The sequence below is a fragment of the Geotrypetes seraphini genome, chromosome 10 (assembly GCF_902459505.1).
Source record: "Geotrypetes seraphini chromosome 10, aGeoSer1.1, whole genome shotgun sequence".
NCBI lineage: Eukaryota > Metazoa > Chordata > Amphibia > Gymnophiona > Dermophiidae > Geotrypetes > Geotrypetes seraphini.
The window spans coordinates 46226576-46248540 of NC_047093.1; the positions used below are offsets into that span (position 1 = coordinate 46226576).

General features: G+C 45.3%; 1 protein-coding gene across 1 annotated transcript in view; it reads right to left on the reverse strand.

Annotated features, from left to right (window-relative positions):
* Positions 1 to 21965, reverse strand: part of ELAC2 (elaC ribonuclease Z 2) — a 117224-nt gene that overhangs the window by 25250 nt on the left and 70009 nt on the right. The window contains 8 exon segments of the mRNA XM_033961702.1: positions 7780 to 7825; positions 7827 to 7856; positions 7858 to 7902; positions 11006 to 11105; positions 13342 to 13429; positions 17060 to 17077; positions 18622 to 18664; positions 19300 to 19438. Coding sequence (XP_033817593.1) covers positions 7780 to 7825; positions 7827 to 7856; positions 7858 to 7902; positions 11006 to 11105; positions 13342 to 13429; positions 17060 to 17077; positions 18622 to 18664; positions 19300 to 19438 — 509 coding nt within the window.

Below are 21965 nucleotides of genomic sequence, written 5' to 3' on the forward strand. Positions count from 1 at the left end.
TTGTGTGGAGGCACGCTTAGGGGGAGGTTATAGACGGGGCACGGCCCACAAGCACTCTCCTGGGGCCCCAGAGAAGGCTTCTTCACCAGCGAACCTGAGGGAGGAAGAGTGAGACTTACCCGCAGCAGGCTTATGTTGGACAGCCCCTGACATTTTAGTAGTAGAGAGTGACCTCGATGAAGACGAGGCCTTCGAGGCCCCCGCTGGGGTCGAGGTCAGAGTCGAGGCGGCCCTGGCCGCTGGATCCATGGCTCCAAACAACTCGAGGATCCGAGCCCATCTCCGACGAAGCGCCCGTGGTTGGAGGGTAGCACAACGCGGGCAGGAGTCAGTCCGATGATTGGTCCCGAGGCACTCGATGCACCAACGGTGGGAGTCGGTAATAGAAATCACCTGACCGCACTTGGTGCACTTTTTGAATCCGGAGATAGGCCGGGACATAAGGTCGGAGCCTCGCCATAGCCGCGCGAAGCTCGTCGACCTAGTTGGACCCCCAGGTCAAGCGACGCACAGCGACTCGGCCCGAAAAAAAACCCAAAGCAAGCCGCGGTGCTAGAGGCACTCTGATCTCGCAGAGCAGAAAACAGGGCTTCTGGTTATGTGGAAAACAAAGAACCGAGGCCACGCTGAGGAGACGTGCACCCTGGCTAGGGCAGGAAGGCACACGCACATGTGCGGTACACTCGCAAATTTGAAGAAACTTCAAGCAAGTTTGCTTGCGAGAGTGTCCGATCGGGGCTTCGTAGATGACGTCACCCACGTGTAGATAATATGCTGCCTGCTTGTCCTGGGATAAAACATGTTACATTGTATTTGAATTAATAATCATTGAGGTCTCTTTTTGGTTGTTACATTGTATCACATTGTCCTTGGGTGACACATTTGGTTATTAAGTATCCCTGGTGTGTTGGGTAAAAATACTCCAAGAACATAAGATTCCTCTGTACTTTAAGTGACTGATGTAAAGTAACCTCTTGTAATTGGACAAACTTCCCTGGGATGACGAGTACCCAAGTGAGCATTGGAATGAGGAAAATCTAATTTCATTAGCCAAGAAGTGAGGATTCTCTCATTCCAGTGTTTGTGAACACACCCCTCTGCAGCAGCCCTCACACAAATTATACTGGAGGACTACAAGTGTGTTTCTGTGAACATACCCCTCTGCAGTAGCCCTCACACAAATGACACTGAAGGGTTACTGCAAGTTTGGACTGCATGTCCTTGGATGATGCCAGCTAGCACAGTGCTTCCAGAATCCATGATAGTATTATTCAGAAAGATGGTTCATGGCCTAGCCAGGTCTCAGGCATATAAAAGGTGAAATACAGGGGATACCTCTAAAAGTTCCATCCCCTTTATCATTTTTGGTTACTTTTCTTTGAACCCTTTTCTAATGCAGCTATATCCTTGAGATACAGCGACTAGAATTGAAAAGAAACTCAAAGTGAGGTCAAACCATGGAATGATACCAAGGCATTATGATATTATTGGTTTTATTTACTGTACATTCCTGTCCTAATAATTCCCTAGCATCATGTTTGCTTATTTTTGCCACTGCCACACATTGAGAAGATTTCAAGTTTACTACCGTTTCCCTGAAAATAAGACCTACCCTGAAAATAAGCCCTAGCAGGATTTTCGGGGTAGATCTTAATACAAGCCCTTTCCCCAAAATAGCCCTAGTCCCAGGATTCACCGGCAGTTCCTCTTCCCTCCCTTCTATCCCTTGTGCAGCTGAACCCTTGAGCGAGCACCGCCCCCTCCTCTCTCCCAACCGAACCCCACCGACCTACGAAGTGAGCCCTAGTACATCCCTCCCTAAGCAGCATCAGGCCAGCAGCACTTTAAACAGGCTGCTTTGACCATGTCCACCCGTGAATTCACTCTGCCACGTTACTGATGACAGCCCATTTAGAGTGCAGCCACATTACTGAAGCAGCCTGTTTAGAGTGCTGCGAGCCCAACACTGCTTAGGGAGGTATGTAGGGCTCGCTCTCGGTTATCAGGGTTCGGATGGGAGGGAAGGAGGGAAGGATGGGGTTTCGGCTATGGGGGGGGGGGGGGGGGGTGCTCGCTCAAGGGATGGGAGGAAAGATGAAGAACTGGGTTGAAGGAGAGGAAGGGAGAGATGATCATGTACATACCCCGAAAATAAGACCTAGTGTGTTTTTTGGGCCTAAAATTAATTAGACACTGTCTTATTTTCAGGGAAACACAGTATCTACAAAAACACCTAGATCTTTTTTTTGGGTATTGACTCCTAATGTGGACCCTATCATCTGGTAACTATGATTTGGTATTATTTCCTCCCAATGTATATCACTTTGCATTTGTCCACTTAAATTTAAATCTGGCATTTGGATGCCCCATTCATTCTAATTTCCATCATTCCTCTCTGTAACTGTGCAAATAGTTTTGAAGGTAAAATTATGGTCTTACCTGTTAATTTTCTTTCCTTTAGAAGCAGCAGATGAAATCCAGACTAGTAGGTATAGCTCACATCGACCAGCAGGTGGAGATAGAGAACTGATTAACAGTTGGCCTTAAAGCCTGGGATGTTCTTTCTGTTGATTCAGTTATGCACTCTGCCCAAGCATCCCGAAAAGGAGAATGAGCCGCAACAAAACTCCATTCCAGTAGAAATGTGTCTTTCTCTCCTTGATATTATCCTATGTTATCTCTTTTGTACCAAAAATTTTTTTTTTTTTTTTACTTTCAGCAATGAAATAATACACTTACCAACCATAGCCCCAACTAACCCAATCAACTAAACACCCTACACACAACCAGTGCCTTTTGGGAGGGCTCTGGATTCATCATGCTGCTTCTAAAGGAAAAGAAAATTAACAGGTAAGACCATAATTTTACCTTCCATAGCAAAGCAGCAGATGAATCCAGACTAGTGGGATGTAGCAAAGCAAACTCAAACTGGGTGGGACGCCAATGCCGCCTCTGCCAGCACTGCCGCGCCAAAACTCGCCTCTGAACGGGCCGCCACATCTAAACGATAATGCCGTGAAAAAGTATTTGTCGACGACCAAGTGGCCGCTTGGCAAATCTCCTCTAAAGACATCCCCCCGGACTCCGCCCAAGAGGTTGCCAAAGCCCGAGTGGAATGAGCATGAAGGTGCCCGGTACTTTCTTCCCTGACAGCACATACGCTGAAGCAATAGTGTCCTTGACCCAACGCGCAATGGACGCCTTAGACGCCGCCATCCCTTTGTTTTTCCCCGCGAAAGCGACAAAGAGATGGTCCGACCGACGAAAGTCATTCGTCACTTCCAAATAATGGAGAAGCACACGGCGTACATCTAGCAGCCGTAAAGACAAAAATCGTGTCCCCCAATCCTCCCTCCGAAAGGATGGAAGGAACAAACCCTGGTTCACATGAAAGGCAGAAATAACCTTCGGCAGGAAGGACGGCACCGTACGCACCGACACCCCAGTCTCCGAAAAACGCAAAAAGGGTTCTCTGCAAGAAAGCGCCTGCAGCTCCGATACTCGCCTCGCTGAAGCCATTGCCACCAAAAAAACTGTTTTCAGTGTGACATCTTTTAACGTGGCCGCTGCCAGGGGCTCAAAAGGTGCCCCCTGCAACTTCCCAAGGACGAGCTTAAGATTCCACGTTGGACAAATACGCTTGACCGGCGGGCGGAGATGGTTCACCCCCTTGAGGAAACGGACCACGTCCGGCTGCGACGCGAGAGCCGATCGATCCACCGGGCCCCTATAACAGGCAATGGCCGCCATCTGAACCTTTAAAGAGTTATAGGCTAACCCTTTTTCGACGCCCTCCTGCAGGAAAGCAAGAATAGCCGGCAGAGAAGCCTTGAAGGGCGCCACTCCCTGGCGACCGCACCATGCCTCAAAAATCCTCCAGACTCTCGCATAGGAGGCTGACGTCGAAAGCTTCTTGGCCTTAAGCAGAGTGGCGATCACCCTCTCTGAATAGCCCTTCTTTTTTAGCCTTGCCCGCTCAATAGCCAGGCCGTAAGACCAAAGCGGGCCGGATCTTCTATCCATATCGGACCCTGCGTCAGTAAGTCCGGCGTTACCTGGAACGTCACCCGCTCGCCTACCGACAGCTGAATCAGATCTGCGTACCACGGCCGACGCGGCCAATCCGGAGCCACCAGGATGACTCTGCCGCGAAAGCGAGAGATGCGCTGTAACACTCGCCCTATCATGGGCCACGGCGGGGAACACATACAGAAGGGAATTCGGAGGCCATGGGAGAGCTAACGCGTCCACTCCCCTCCGAACCTTCTTCCTTGCGTCTGCCTGAAGACCGAGGCAACTTCGCATTGCGGGACGAGGCCATGAGATCCATCTCCGGCAAGCCCCACCGACTGACTAGCCGGCTGAACGCTCGAGGAGACAACTCCCACTCTCCTCGGGTCCAGAAGATTTCTGCTGAGAAAGTCCGCTTGCACGTTTTTCGTGACCTGCAATGTATGCCGCCGAGAGAAGCGGTCACATGCCTCTCCGCCCAATTGAAACAAATTTCTCGCCTCTTCTGCTAACTGCGGACTCCGGGTGCCCCCCTGCCGATTGACATAGGCGGACCCGCCGTGACACTGTCCGAAAGACTCTGGTTGGCTTGTCCTGAATTAGTGTCCTGAAAAGCCAACAGCGCCAGCCTGACCGCCTTTAATTCCAACAAATTGATGGGCCACTGGGCCATCCTGGAAGGACCACATCCCCTGCACTGACGCCTGCAGGCACTGGGCCCCCAACCCCGCAGACTGGCATCCGTGGTGACCACTACCCAGTCTGGCGTGGCCAACGGCATGCCCTTTCCCACAGATGCAACTCGTGGAGCCACCACTGCATTGCTGCGAGCTGCTCGACGACTCCATGGGAGACGCACATTGTAGTTCAGAGAAGCTGGGGACCAGCGAAGAGAGCAGAGACTGTTGTAAGGGCCTCATGTGGCTCCGCGCCCAGGGGACCACCTCCAGAGTCGCCACCATGGAACCCAGCACTTGTACATAATCCCAAACTCACGGTCTGGCCGTCCCGAGAAGTAGGCGAATTTGAGCCTGCAATTTCTCCCCCCGGTCTCGGTGGTAGAAACACCTTCCCCAGAGCCATGTCGAACCGCACCCCCAAGATGCACCAACGACTGCGACGGGGACAGAAACTCTTGGGAAAGTTGACCATCCACCCCAACGGACTGTAGGAGCGAAATCACTCGCTGAGTAACCGCCACACTCTCCTGGCTGGACGAGGCGCGGATTAACCAGTCGTCTAGGTAAGGGTGTACCCGAATCCCCTCCTTGCGGAGGAAGGCGGCTACCACCACCATGACCTTGAAAAGGTGCGGGGGGCCGTTTGCCAAGCCAAAGGGCATTGCCCGAAACTGATAAATGCTTGGCCGAGAATCGCAAACCGCAGATACCGCTGATGCGGAGGCCAGATCGGAATATGGAGGTATGCCTCCTTGAGGTCGAGGGGACGTGAGGAACTCTCCCGGTCGTACAGCCGCAATAACCCGAGCGCACCGTCTCCATCCGGACAATGGCGAACACTGAGAAATTTGTTGACTCTTTTGAGATCCATGCACCGGCCTGAAGGACCCCCCCCTTCTTTGGCACAATGAAGTAAGGGAATATATACCGGTGCCTACTTCTTCCGGGGGCACCGGTACCACTGCCCCTAGCTCGAGCAGCCCCTGAAGAGTCATCCGGACCGCGTCTCCCTTGGCCGCCCCATTGCAGGGGACACCAAGAAAGAATCTACGACGGGAGAGGCGAAACTCTAACTTGTACCCTTCTTGAACAATGTCCAAACACCCACTGATCTGACGTGATCGATGGCCCACTCCGCCCGGAACTCGAAAGCCGGCCCCTAAGGAAAAGCGGAGGGAGCCACGCCCCCGTCATTGTGGATGTGCGAGTGGCTGGGGTACGCGTGGACTGCCCCGACGAGGGTCTCGATCGTACGAAAGGAACCCCTACTGCTGAAACCTTGGTTTCGAAGCAGAGGACGAACCGCAGCCGCTCCTGAAGAAAGGCTTACCAGACCTGGATCTCCGAACATCCCTGAAGCGCCGGTCTCGACGATGAGGGCCTCACCGGGGGCCCTAGCCCTATCCTCCGGTAAACGCTGAGTTTTGGTATCCCCAAAATCCCTTCACCCCGTTTATCTAAAATCTTCTCCAAACAAGAAACCCCCTTTAAAAGGGAGCCGTACCAGCCGAAGCTTAGAAGCAGCATCGGCCCGCCCAATGCCGTAGCCATAGGGATCTGCGAGATACCACTGAAGATACAATCTGCTTCGCAGACGCCCTAACAATATCATATAAGGAGTCTGCCAAATAAGCCAAGCCGGACTCCAAATCTGCCAGCTCCGCATGGACAGAACACCAGACTCCGATAAATATCTGACACCACTTGCGACCACTGCAGACATGCTCGTGCCGCCTTAAGAACTGCATATGGCGGCCTGCAAGGTACAGCGCCGCGACCTCAAAGGACATTTTTAAGGAAGATTCAATCTTCCTATCCTGCGCATCCTTCCACGTCACTCCCCCCCTCCACCGGTAAGGTAGTCCGTTTGGTTACCGCGGCCACCAAAGCATCCACCCTGGGCAATCTAAACTTATCCAGTTCAGCCGGGTCCACCGGATACAAGAGCCGCATGGCTTTTGCCACCCTTAAACTGGCTTCCGGCGTATCCCCATTGCGCCGAGATCAGCTCCTGCATGCTTCATGCACCGGGAAATCTCCCCCACCGCCGCTGAACTCCCCCCCCTGCTAAGGAAGAGCCCTCGCCGCTCTGACTCACCCTTGCGTGCCGGGGACATGTCCCGTGCCTCTGTTACCCGGGAAATCGCCCAGCTCACAAGCCTGCAACAAAGCCCCTTCAGCCAGGGCCAGCTCACACTCGGCCGAGCAAAGGCCCGACGGTGTCCTGCGCGCTCCACAGCGCGAACACCTCTGACCGGCCTCCGTTGCCATGCCGCGTTTTCAGCGCGGCTGCTGTATTTCTTTTTTTTTACACGCGGCAAACGCCGCCGACTCCCGACTCCGCCCCCAACCGCCCCTACAGTCGGGAACGCGACACCCAAGCCCCGAGGCAGGGAAAACACTCACCCCTCAGCTCCCGCGATCCTAGACGCCAGGACACAGCTGGTAAGTGTACTGCAAGCAAAAGCACAAATTGCCAAGCTCAGCACGAACAGGAAGCCGATTCTCTTTTTTTTTTTTTTTTTTTTTTTTACTGGAATGAAGAAAGACGACTCCATGCAGGACAACAACCCCTCAATCACCCGGAGGGGAGGGTGGAGTAGGGACCTGGGGGGGCCCAGGTTGTAACTCCTAAAGCCGGGCACCACTCAGCCAGGCACACCCTATCCTACTGAAGAGACATAGTCTCAACAGAGGAAGTCCACTGAACACCACTATCTCCGGCAGCATCCAGAATCCAAGAGCTAGAGGGCTAGCTCAGTCCCTGCTGGGAGATAGAGCAAAACTGAATCAACAGAAAGAAACACCAGGCTTTTAAGGCCAACTGTTAATCAGTTCTCTATCTCCACCTGCTGGTCGATGTGAGCTATACCCACTAGTCTGGATTCATCTGCCTGCTTTGCTATGCGAAACAAATATTACATCTGCAAAAATAGTCTTGTCCCATTACATAAAGCCCTTTTATGCAGACACAATAATTTATACAGAACAGTCAGGCTATCGGGATCAATAATGAATTACTTATACCAGCATACATTGTAGAAGCCATAAAAAACCCTCATGAACAAAAACTCATGCTTTTACTTACCCATTTGGATGAGAGCATCACATGGCATGGTGTCTCCAGAGTATACGAATTTTCCATCCCGATTTGTGGACGATTGTTGCAGGCAAAAGCATTTCTGCAGTGTCGTACTAGACAAGTCTGAAACTGATTACAAGTAAAAATAGTCAGCCAAACAAATACCTACTTGAACCTCCATCATGATAGGAAAGTAACCTGTTCCTCATCTCTTCCCACTTCTGATGCATAGGAAACACTCTAAATACATTAGTGTAATGATCCTCAACCTATGGTCTATCCTTTCTTGTGAAAGTGAGACTGCTTTAGATGCAGGATCGGCATTAGCTGAGGATAGAAGTGGTGTGAGCAACTAGTGGTGAAAATGAATGTGTAATAAGAGGTAGCAGCACTGTGACCAACATGGGCTTGAACAGAAGTGTAGAACATATAAGGGAGGAGAGAGACACACACAGACAAGACTGAAGCATGGTTGGAAGCATGGTGGACATTGGCAGAAGGGCAAACAAAAATGGTAGGGAAAGAAAATGGAAGGGAGCTGAAGCCCACAGAAAGGGAACCTAAATTATTTTGGAGATTAATAAGGGTCCACAGAACAAAAAAAAAAAGTGTCTTCAGCAACAGACTGGCTAAACTACTAAAGAGGGTTTTTAAATTAGAAACATTGGGGCTGGGTGATCAAAGCCCCCAGGTAGGTATAAGCCCTCAGGTAAATGAATCATTAAATGCTTCTAAATACATGGGGGTGGTGGGGAAGGAGCAATGTCTGGGACAGCCATTATATATTAATGCCTGTAGTATGGGAAATAAGATTTTGGATCTAGAAAACTGATGGAAAAGACTAATTTCAATTTACTGGCAATCACAGAGACATGGTTCATGGAGAACAATGACTAGGATATAGCTACACTGGGCTGCATCTGTTCAGAAAAGATAAGGTAGGAAGAAAAGGAGGGGGAGTAATGTTATATGTTAAAAGATCATATTAAAGCCACACAATTGTAGGATCTACAGGATAAGGAAGAGACACTATAGGTCGATCTGGAAAGAGGAAATGAAAAATATATTTACATTGGTGACCTATGTAGGCCTCCTTCACGGACAGAAGTGGACAGAGATTTAATTGAAGACATTCAAAATAAAGCTGTAAAAGGGGAAGTATTTACTAATAGATGGTTTTTAATATGCACAGTAATTGATTGGGGTATACCTATTATGGAGCCTCCTAGAAGTATGGAGATCTTGGATCCTCTACAACAGGGGTGTCAAATGTCGGTCCTCAAGAGCCGCAAACTAGTCCGGTTTTCAGGATTTCCCCAATGAATATGCATGAGATCTATTAGCATACACTGAAAGTAGTGCATGCAAATAGATCTTGTGCATATTCTTTGGGGAAATCCTGAAAACCCAACTGGATTGCGGCCCTTGAGGACTGACATTTGACACCCCTGCTCTACAAGGAGAGCTGTTCCAGAAGTTGGTAATGGAATCTGTGTGGATGGAGTCATACTGGATTTGGTGCTTACAAATGAGGAGAATGTTTTTTAATGTTAGGTGATCATCTGGCATTCAGTGGATGATGTGGTTTAATATTAAAGGAAAGTGTAGGGAGGGTTCATTTAGAAATGAAGGTTCTAGACTTAAAACAAAAATCCAAACACCCACAAAACTAACTTTGTTCAGGGTTGTTATTTGGATGGGAACACCTGGAAGTAGAAAAGCATGGGCAAACTGAAAGGAGCTATTATAATGAATTCTAAGAAAATGCTAAAAAACTCAATTGTTTGCTAATGCCTTCTTATGCTAAGATGTATTTCAGTTGATAATCGCCTTTTATAATTTTTTTCTGACATCGAAGTATGATTTAAAGCTTGTTTGTACTTCTCAATTGATTGAATTTATGCTCTATCCCTATTATAACAGGGATGATTAACAATGTATGTCTTGATAAGTCTATGTTATACGTTATAATTGGAGGGAAACAAGATTTTTATATATGTCATATGGAAACTGCATAGTTGTATGCGGTATATAAATTTTTAAATAAACAAACCATTTTGTAAGAAAAGTAAGAGGAAAAGGTGTATGCTTGTGTTACCAAAGTAGTAGCTGAAAAGGTAAGGAAGGGGGTTAGTGTTCATAAATTACAAAAGATGACAGAGGAAGATGGGCAAAAATATTTGGAAAAGTTTAATGAGAAGTTGATAGAGTAGTCAAGAAAGTAAAGATTCAACTGGAAGAAAAAATAGCCAAACACATTTTTCAGAAATGTTAGTGATAGGAGGAAGTACAAAAGTGGCATCATGAACTAAAAGTTGAAGGAAAGTAATATGTAAAAGCTGATAAAAACAAAGTTGAATTGCTTAACAAATATTTCTATTCTATGTTCACAACTGAAGGGCCGGGCAGAAACACAGAAGGAATGGAGGTGTAGGTAGGCCCTGAATGATTTTCAGAAGATTGTGTTTGTGAAGAGCCAACTAAACTAAAAGGTGGACAAAAACAAAGGGCCAGATGGCATACATCTGAGAGTACTGAAGAACTTAGGAAAGTTCTGGCAGCTCTGCTGGTTGTTTCAAAAATCAATATTTATTAATTTATTAATCCATTCAATTTTCTATACCGTTCTCCCCAAGGGAGCTCAGAATAGACTACTCATCCCTGCCTCCAGTGCCATCATTCTCAAAATGGTAGCACCCTGTTCTGCCTGGTGCAGTCTGGGATGCACCAGGAAAGGCCAAGATGCCATAAGGGTGGAGCCAGAGGTCTGATTAAGCCCAAAGGTAAAAGAAGAGTGTCCATAAAACTATTCTAGTTTCCTTTAAATAATTATGAATTCTTATAATGGAGGAATAGTTACAAACGCTTTAAAGCAATACACCATTGACTGCGGAGATACAGGTTACTTAACACAATTGCTGCGGTAAAGTGATTGAATTAGTTCAGTACTAGAAAAGACAGTCTCACTATAGGACGGAATTAGTTTTGGCTTCAAATGGTACAATTCCCAATGATGTTTCCAAGGTCTCAAAGAGCAGCAGTGTGGTTATAAAAAGGGAGTAGGAAAAATATAATTGCAAACAGAGAGAGAAAAAAAAAGAAATTAGTCAGCTCTGCACAGCTGATCAGAAAAGGTGGATCAGTTGGTACTGCACTGGCTAGCAGGACAATAGCGTAACTTGGAAACGGCTATAAAGAAGTCAATAAGCAACACTCTCCTTTTGCCAATTACCTTCTCCAGGTCATACTTCTCCATGAGTTCTTTAACAAAAGTTTTGGACTTAAAATTTGGGATGTCAGAATCTTTCATTAGATATTTTGCAGGAATTATACTGAGAAAAGAAAGAAAATTTAAGATGTATATTAATACAGTGAAAATTGCATAAATCAAACTAAGAACATAACAGAAAACAGAAACTGTATATGACAGCTAAAGCTCTGCAATAATCACCATAACTCTGTATTGTAACAACTTTACAAAAGCTCATGTATTATAACACCATTACAGAAGTCATGTAAACTGCTCTGAATTGTCTCCCCAGTCATTAGTAGCAGCTATAGAAGTTTTCATTAAACATATTGAGAAACCATCTTTAGAATTTGCATTTTACCCATTTGATAGGCCATTTTTACTCATTTTAAAGACCCAAATTTAGACCCAGAGGCAAATGCATATTTACTGTTACTACTATAGACAAGTGGGATTTGCCAACAAATAGTGATAGAAAAAACAAAAGTAAGGTTTCCAAGTTGACACTTTTCTATTTTCCGTAAGACTAGTACAACAGAGCTCTTGATTGTTCATTATGCCACAACCCTAAATGCAACCTAACTTCAGGATTCTAGGGAACAATCTAGTCCATGTTTATTGGTTGGTTGAATGACCACCCTAATCCATCCCAAACCTATTCCCTGGGCAGAGCTGAACAACAAAAGACAAGCAATTCTGTTAGCCATATAAGCCATAAACACTAAACCCTTCTGCTCTTTTTTAAAATAATCCTTCCCTTGTTATTCTTATGTGGCCACTTAGTAGATTTTTCCTCTGTAAAATCTTTTTTCAATACTAAAAGATTTTTATTTTTTTTTGGTCAGGGGGTGGAGAGGGAAGAGATTAAACATACTGGTTATCCTATCCAGCCTGTGACAGGTTGGCACTCTACCACACCTTCCAAAACTTTATATAACCAGTAAGGGACCAAAGTTACACCTATATAAAGCTTCAGGGTCAGCTGATTGTGCAGTCAATTTAAGATGAAATGCTTCTTTGATTGACCCTTCTCTTCAACAGAAATGAAATCCACTCCTTGTTCCCTGTCTCTTCTCCGTTCCTAGCACCAATCACAACAGTCCCCTTCTCATAACCATGGCCAATTAAATACTTTGGCACATAAGAAATGTCACAAAACATTTTTTATAAAATGACACACATTTCAAATATATGAAAACGTGCAGTTACAGTTGGCAGCTGCAGATTATAATCAATGTGGTAGTGGAAATCTTGTGTGCTTGTTAACTGTCCATATGATTATGGCATTCTTTTTCTTTTGAAAAGTTTTATTACACCACACCTTAATTTGCTTTTGTGACAAAGGTGGTTTTAGAAAATTTTTGATAAATGAATAAAAACTGCTATAGAATTAGATACCTTAGTTGCAGAATCTTGAAAACTATTCCTTGTTAGAAACATGATGGCAGATAAAGGCCAAATGGCCCATCTGCAGTAATCACTCTCTTCTTTCTAAGAGATCTCACGTGCCTATCCCACACCTTCTTGAATTCAGACAGTCTCTGTCTCCACCACTTCTTCTGGGAGACTGGTCAACACATCTACCACCCTTTCTGTAAAAGAGTATTTCCTTAAATTACTCCTGAGCCTATTACCTCTTAACTTTATCCTATGCCCCCCTCATTCTAGAGCTTCCTTTCAAATTACTCGCCACATAGATATTTAAAACATCTATCATATTTACCCTCTCCTGCCTTTCCTCTAAAGTATACATATTGAGAGATTTAAGTCTGCCCCATATACCTTATGATGAAGACTACACATCATTTAGTAGAGTTCCTCTGGACCAACTCCATCCTTTTTATATCTTTTTGGAGGTGTGGTCTCCAGAATTCTACACAATATTCTAAATGAGGTCTCACCAGAGTCTTATCAATACCTCCTTTTCCCTACTGGCCATACCTCTTCCTATGCACCCTGCATCCTTCTAGCTATCGCTGTCATCTTTCCAACCTGTTTGGCTACTTTTAAGATCATCATATACAATCACACCCAAATCCCGTTCTGTCGTGCACATAATTCTCCCCCTCCCCCCTAAAACTGCACCGTTTCCTTCAGGTTTTTGCAGTCCAAATGCATGACCTTGCATTTCTTAGCATTACATTTTTAGCTACCAAATTTCAGTCCATTCTTCAAACTTTGCTAGGTCTTTCTTCTTGTAATTTACACCATCTGGAGTGTCTACTCTATTGCAGGTTTTGGTATCATCCACAAAGAGGCAAATTTTGATCAGCCCTTCAGAAATATGTTAAATAAGATGCTGCACTGAACACACTCACTTGATATGCCTAAGGATTTTCTGACAGTGTGTGTCGTACTGGTCCAGCCAAGTCATCAAAAGCATAGGTCCAATCAGTAGTATCGGGACTGAAGGGCTTGTGCAAAGATTTCTGTGAAGATATAACATTACATGAGTATTTATGGATCACTAATATGCCCCAGGAGTTTCAATGCGATTTACAATTTAGAAGAACTTGACCACGTCCAGGATTTACATTATTTCATGACAGATATCTAGTTTGTGTAGGCTTATGATTATGGTATGTTTGGAGAAAAGATTGGCCATATCTGGTGTAATCTTGACATTACAGGTTCCAGTATGAATGTCACATTTCCTGGTTTGTGAGTGATAGGTATGTAGAGAGTCATTTATCGAGATGGGAGAAGTTGCGGAATTACTACAGCAGATTTGTAATTATCCCTAAAAACAGGGGTGATCCCGGAGGATTGGAAGATAGCAAAATGTTACACCCATCTTTAAAAAAGGATCGAGAGGTGACCCAGGGAAACTACAGACCGGTATGTCTGACCTCGGTCCCCGGCAAAAAATGGCGGAAGCGCTGATAAAAGACAGCATCGATGAGCATCTAGAAAGGAACAAACTGATGAAACAAGCCAACATGGCTTCTGCAAGGGAAGATTGTGCCTAACAAACTTACTGCACTTCTTTGAAGGAATTAACAAACAAATGGACGAAGGGGCCCCCCATAGACATCGTATACTTGGATTTCCAAAAAGTCTTCGACAAGGTACCCTATGAACGCCTACTAAGGAAACTGAAGAACCATGGGTAGAAGGAGATGTACATAGATGGATCAAAAAATTGGTTGGCGGGCAGGAAGCAAAGGGTAGGAGTGAAGGGCCACTACTCGGACTGGAAAAGGGTCATGAGTGGTGTTTTGCAGGGGTCGGTACTCGGACAGATGCTGTTCAATATATTTATTAATGACCTAGACACAGAGACGAAGTGCAAAGTTATAAAATTCGCAGGCAATACAAAACTTTTTAGTGGGGTTAGGACTAAGGAGGATTGTGAAGATTTACAAAGGGACCTGAACAAGCTGGGAGAGTGGGCAAATAAATGGCAGATGAAGTTTAATGTAGAGAAATGTAAAGTCTTACATGTAGGAAACAGAAACCCGATGTACAGCTATACGATGGGAGGGCTGGAAATGGGTGAAAGTAGCCAAGAGAAAGACTTAGGAGTACTGGTGGACAAAACAATGAAACCGTTGGCACAGTGTGAGTGGCCTCTAAGAAGGCGAACAGAATGCTAGGTATTATCAAGAAAGGTATTACAACCAGAACGAAGGACGTTATCCTGCCGTTGTATTGGGCGATGGTGGGCCCGCATCTGGAGTACTGCATCCAATATTGGTCGCTGTACCTTAAGAAGGATATGGCGATGCTCGAGAGGGTTCAGAAAAGAGCAACGCACTTGATAAAAAGTATGGAAAAACTGGGGCTCTTTTCACTGGAAAAGAGGAGGCTTAGAGGGGACATGATAGAGACTTACAAGATCATGAAGGGCATAGAGAAAGTGGAGAGGGCTACAAGAATGAGAGAGTATTCGGAAAAATTGAGAGGGGACAAATTCAAAACCAATGCTAGGAAGTTCTTCTTCACCCAAAGGGTGAAGGGAATGCGCTTCCAGAGGGTGTGTTAGGACAGAGTACGCTATTGGGTTTCAAGAAGGGATTAGATGATTTCCTGAAGGAAAAGGGGATAAAAAGGTATAGATAGAGGATTATTATACAGGTCCGGACCTGATGGGCCACCGCGTGAGCGGACTGCTGGGCGCGATGGACCGCCGGTCCCCAGCTTATGTTCTTATGTCGTAGCTTGTTTGTGTGTGTGGGGGGGGGGGGGGAGAGTACAATATTTTCTAAATAGATAGGTTTTTAAGTTTTTAGGCCTTTATGAACGTTTTGGTAGGAGGGAATATTCCTTAACTGTGCTGGTAAAGGATTCCACCATTTTTTTGGCAGATAGGGAAAGGTTGCAGAGTGAATAGTTTTGTATTTCATTCCGCTAGGATTTGGGAATCTTATTCTCATATGGTTGTTGATCAGGTTGTATTTCTCATTGGGTGGTATTTCTGTTAAATTCAACATGTAGTCTGGTGTTTTGCCATGGAAGATTAAAAAGATCAGTGTACATAATTTAAAAATACACCTTGCTTCAAAGGGGAGCAAATGTCATTCAAGGTATAGAGGTATCACAGTTACAGAAGTAGAATCAGTCATTACAGTCACTAAATGCATTAAAACTTGAGGACAACTATAGTATACACACATTTTTACCCACCCCATGTGGGCTTCAGTGAATTTTTGAAATTAAAAATTTACACATCTGTTTTGAAATTTATGCACTTAAGTTTATATCTTGTCTTGTGCATGCACAAAATTTGATTCAGTTAGGCATATACAACCAAACTCTCAGAAGTCTGAATGTATCGTATTTTTCGCTTCATAAGACGCACTTTTTATCCACCCAAAATAGGGTGGAAATTTCAGTGCATCTTATGAAATGAAGGTAACTTTTTTATAAACACCCCGTTGTACCTTTTTAAAAAATGTCCCACTCGTTGGGAGTACGCGGGCTGACTGTTCTCCGTCCCCGCTGCTGCTCCCTGCTCGTCGCCTCTACACTGCAACTCCAGGAAGGGCCAGCGTGCAGCGATTGTAAATCGCTGGCCCACAAGAACTGACGTCAGGGGAAAGCTTGTGGGCCAGCGACGTGCAATTGCTGCACGCTGGCCCTTCCTTCCTGGAGTTGCGGCGCAGCACTGGCAGCGGATCAGAGACAGAGGAGGAGGAATTGGCAGCAAGGTTGGGTAAGGCGGAAGTAAAGAGAAGTGGTTTGAATACTCTCCTCCTCTTTCCTCCTTCGATACTGCTGCCCGGTCCTGACAGAATGTGACTTCATAGGCCAGCTGCTGTGGAGGGAGGGCTAGCACCAGCATCAAAATCAGCGATAAGAGGTCCCTTCTAGTCCTAATGCTGTTGCTTGATACTAATGCTAACTTCCCTTCTCGCGGCAGCTGGCCTATGAAGCTGCAACTTGTCAGGACCAGATAGTAGCATCAGAGAAGGGAGGAAGGAACAGGCCTGGGGATGCAGAACATGGGAGTTGCTAAAACATAGTGAGTCTGGGCCCAGGCCATGGGTGCCAAAACAGAAGTGGATCCAGGATGGCATAACATTTTGAGCCAGCCCTAGACTGGGAGACCTTGATTGCGCAGTTTGCAAGTCAGAAGATGGAAGTTGTTTTTGTTTTTTCCTGGTAACTGCTAAAATGTGAAATATACCATGTTTTCTGTTCCATCTTGGGAGATTCAAATTCAGGAAACATTATTTGCAAGTATCGCCATGTCCTTCTTGAGGTACGGCGACGAGTACTGTGTCCAATACTGGTCGCCGTACCTCAAGAAGGACATGGCGATACTTGAGAGGGTTCAAGAAAAGAAGCGAGAAACTGATAAAAGGTATGGAAAACCTTTCATATGCTGACAGGTTAGAAAGGCTGGGGCTCTTCTCCCTGGAAAAGCGGAGACATCAGAGGAGACATGATAGAGACTTTCAAGATCATGAAGGGCATAGAGAAGGTAGAAAGGGACAGATTCTTCAGCCTATGGGAACCACAAGAACAAGGGGGCACTCGGAGAAATTGAAAGGGGACAGATTTAGAACAAATGCTAGGAAATTTTTTTTTCACTCAGAGGGTGGTGGACACCTGGAATGCTCTTCTGGAGGTAGTGATAGGACAGAGTACACTAAGGGGGTTCAAAGAAGGATTGGAATAAGTTCCTGAAGGATACGGGATTGAGGGATACAGATAGAGGTAGGGATAGGTTATGAAAGGGTATAGATCAGTGGTTCCCAAACCCTGTCCTGGGGGACCCCCAGCCAGTCGGGTTTTCAAGATATCCCTAATGAATACGCATGAGAGAGATTTGCATATAATGGAAGTGACAGGTATGCAAATCTCTCTCATGCATATTCATTAGGGATATCTTGAAAACCCGACTGGCTGGGGGTCCCCCAGGACAGGGTTTGGGAACCACTGTATAGCTAAAGGATTAAGGGGACTAAAGGGTTTAGATAAGGATCACCTTACAGGTCATGGACCTGATGGGCCGCCGCAGGTGCGGACTGTTGGGCGCGATGGACCTTCTGGTCTGACCCAGCGGAGGCAACTTCTTACGTTCTTATGACAATTGGCACTCCGTAGCAGATTAGTGTATACATTGTTGTAGGCATTCCAGAATCCACACTCAGGGCCAGATTCTCAAAAAACTTAAGGTTGGGTAAGGTTAAGGGTAGGCAGGCTTCAGGGTGGCAGGGTAGGAGAAAAGCAGGCTCTGGCGCGGCAGGGTGGACGAAGGACAAAGGCTGGAAGGCAGTGAGGGGGCACAAACTCAGGACAAGGGAGGGAGGAAATAGAAAGGGACAATTGTTGGGCCTGAGTGAAGAAAGGAGACTCATAAAATCACCAGACAACAAAGGTAGGAAAAATGATTTTATTTTCAATTTAGTGATCAAAATGTGTCGGTTTTGAGACTTTATATCTGCAGTGTATATAGTCTGTGCGTATGAAAAATGAAAGGAACAGCCTGGCAGGGAAGGGGAGACAGGGTGCAAAGCTTGGCAGGGAGGGGGGACAGGGTGCAGAGCCTGGCAGGGAGTGAGGGGGGCTGGGTGCAGAGACTGATATATAGTAGTACACAATTTGGTTCAGAATGGGTTTTTTCTTGTTTTCCTACTCTAAATCAAGGGTGCGTGTTATGGTCCGGTGCATCTCATGGAGCGAAAAATATGGTAAATCGTATAAACCTACTCCATTCAAAGAATGGCTCTCTTCAATTTGGGTAAAAGTTACATGTATAGAGGTTTTATATGCCTATTTCTGTAGACAACTCTCCATACGCCTGGCAGAATTCTGCACAACTGCACAACAGAACTTCTGTTCTGCCCGTTACCGTCCCCCTCCTTTCCTTTTCCCCTGCGTGGGTCCGATACTGGGTGCAAGCGAAAGTGGAGTTGGATCTAGAAGGAGACAGAACTATAGCTGGAGTGAGAGAGGGAACTGAAGAGACTGGAACCTGAGAAAAGGAATTTCAGGCCTCAGGATAGGAGAATTCTATGCAAGACACTACACACAAACTTCAGAGAATTTTGAAATATTTTGTGCACAGAATTTTCAAAAATGTTTACGCAGAATTCCGCTAGGAGTAACTCTGCTTTACCCTCTTAAAATATTTAGAATAAAAATGCTACTTACAAATGCCCTCTCTCTTTCGAGTAGAATATTGAATAAACCCTGTAGGCAAACAAACAGTTGATATTTGAAAAAATATCACCCAAATAAATTTTTACTAATCTCTAAGCATATCTAGTACACATCTGTGTTCCAACTGTAGTTTTTTAGAAGGTGGAAAACATGCAGAGACCAATACAAGCAATAGAAGATCAAGGGTGGTGGTACTTTACAGACTAAAATTTCTCATAGCATAAGATTTTGACTCAATTTTGTTAAATACACGAAGTGCATCAATATGTATCTATCTCCTCCACTTCACTTCATATGAATGACGTACTCTTGCTTTCAAAAGCTTAAAAGCGACATAAAAACAATGTTTCTAGCTTTTACATGTGCACACATATACAACACAGGCAACAATTTATTCATTTATTTAGTTATTCATTCATTCATTCATTTTTCTATACCATTCTCCTAAGGGAGCCCTAAATGGTTTATTCAGGTACTCAAGCATTTTTCCCTGTCTGTCCCGGCAGGCTCACAATCTAATGTACCTGGGTCAATGGGGCGATTAAGTGACTTGCCCAGGGTCACAAGTAGCAGCGTGGGCTTGAACCCACAACCCCAGGGTGCTGAGGCTGTAGCTTTAACCACTGCGCACACATCCTGCTTTATAGCATGGTCTCAATACTCACCGTGTGATGGTCTGCATGTATGTGTGAAATGAAGACTGCTGATATATTACAGAGGATTTCATCAACATGGCTGCCATAGTGACGGCACAGCTGGCCAAATGTTCCTTCACCACAGTCCAGCAACATAGACTGGGAAGAGCTATAGGAAAAAGAGAGTAAACAATGGTCAAATTTATTGTGCCACTTTTTAGAAACACCCACAGCAGGATCCTACTAATCATTTCTAAGTGCCTCTAAACATACACAGTGCTGTACACCTTATATGCAGGTACTTTCTGCCCCTAGTAGGCTCAAAACTAAGGGCTTTTTTTTGTACCTGGGGCAATGGAGGTTTTAGTGACTTGCCCAGGGTCACAAGGAGCTGCAGTGGGAATTGAATCCAGTTCCCCATGATCTCAGTCCTTTGCATTAACTATTAGGCTACCCCTCCAATTATCACACACCGTGAATAAATATATTCCTGAAAAGGTTTGTATCATCGCTCACTCAAATTCAGACCCATGAAATACAATAGCTGAACACTGGAACTGAACAAATGCAGAGCTTGGATCATGGAATTCATGACAAAGTACCCCATGAAAGATTTCTGGGGGAAAGTCATAGTATAGGAGGTATGACCTATTAATCTTAAGAACAGTTAGATAGAAAAGTGTATGGTTAACTGGTCCAACATTCTCAATGGAAAAGGATAAATAGTACAGCTCCCCAGGGGTCAGTGTTGGGACCGTTGCTTTTTATTTATTAAAAAATTTATATACCACATACAACTATGCGGTTTCCATATCACATACATAAAATCTTGTTTCCCTCTGATTATCACATATAACAGACATGTCTAAACATCATTAACTGTCCCTGTTATAATGGGGATAGAGCACAAATTCAATCAATTCAGAAATACAAGCAAGCTTTAAATCAAACATTGATGTCAGAAAAATTCTAAACGCGATTCATCAAAATATACCTTAGCATAAGAAGGCACTGGCAAATAATTGAGTTTTCAGCATTTTCTTAAAATTCATCTTCCCCATACAAAACCACAGGATACTAGGCAAGGCATTCCATAGTTCTAGGCCAGCCACAGATATCAATGATCTAGAGATGGGAATAACTAGTGAGAATTAAATTTGCTGATGACACAAAACTATTAAATTGCAAGAGGACCTTGCAAGAGTGGGCATCAAAATGGAATATGACATTTAATGTGAGCAAGTGCAAAGTGATGAATGTGGGAAAGAGGAGTCTGAATTATAGCTATGTGATGAAAGGTTCCACATTAGGAGTCACCAAGCAGGAAAAAAATTGTAGGTGTCATCAAGATCGACTGAAACCCACAGCTCAGTGTGCAGCGACAGCAGCTAAGAAAGCAAATAGAATTTTAGAAATTGTCATCAGGAACGGAATGGAAGACAAAGATGAGAATGTTATAATGGAAGATTAGGTTTCTACCTTCGATCTTCTTTCTGTTAGTCCCTGTAGGATTCCATACGCTAGGTGTTCAATCCCAACCCGCAGTCCAGGAGTTGCAGAAATCCAAACACTTTTCTGAGCACATGCGGAATTCCCTTAGCCTGAGAGCTAGAAACATACCCAGTTAAGTCCCAAAGCCAAGCAACATACCTGAACAAATCCATGACATGGGGGTTCAGGGGGGAAGATCCCCAGCAACACAAACAACTCTGCAAAACATGAACAAGTAATAAACAGGCACAAAGGCAACTCAGAAAAATATTGAGGAACAATGTAGAACTAACCTACTATGTGCAATGAGCACCACAAAAAAGAGCCTTTGGCAACGCACATACAGCACAGTTACTTACCGTAACAGGTGTTATCCAGGGACAGCAGGCAGATATTCTCCACATGTTGGTGGCATCACCGACGGAGCCCCCTAGCGGACATTTTCGCAAGCAGACTTGCTCGAACACCTTCAGGCTTGCGATTGGCCCACGCATGTGCGCATGTCCCTCCCGCCCTGCCTAGGGCATGCGTCTCCTCAACGTGTCCTCAGTTCAGATAGCAAGCAAAGAAGCCTACTACGGGGAGGTGGGTGGGTTGCGAGAATATCTGCCTGCTGTCCCTGGATAACACCTGTTATGGTAAGTAACTGTGCTTTATCCCAGGGTTTCATCAATTGAGCAAGTACCACGTTAAGATCCCAGACCATCAGAGGAGGTTTGAGGGGCGGATGAATGTGGAAAAGTCCTTTCATGAAGCGGGAAACCACAGGATGAACAGAGATAGGCTTCCCGTCAATTGGCTGATGAAAAGAAGCAATGGCACTAAGGTGAACTCGAACCGAAGAGGACTTGAGCCCAGCGCCAGACAACAGATAATCCAGGACAGCTGATAAGGAGGTGGACAGAGGCTCCAGCTGCCGAGTAGCACACCAGGAAGAAAAGCGGGTCCACTTCCGACGGTAACATTGGCGAGTGGACTCCTTCCGAGACACCTCCAGGCTGGGAAAACTGGAACGAGGGCATTAAGTCTCGAGGAACCAAGCTGTTAAGAGCAGAGACTGGAGGTTACATAGAAACATAGAAATAGACGGCAGATAAGGGCCACGGCACATCTAGTCTGCCCACCCCAATGACCCTCCCCTACCTTTCTCTGTGAATAGATCCCACGTGTCTATTCCATTTAGGATGAAGCTGAGAACCCTGACT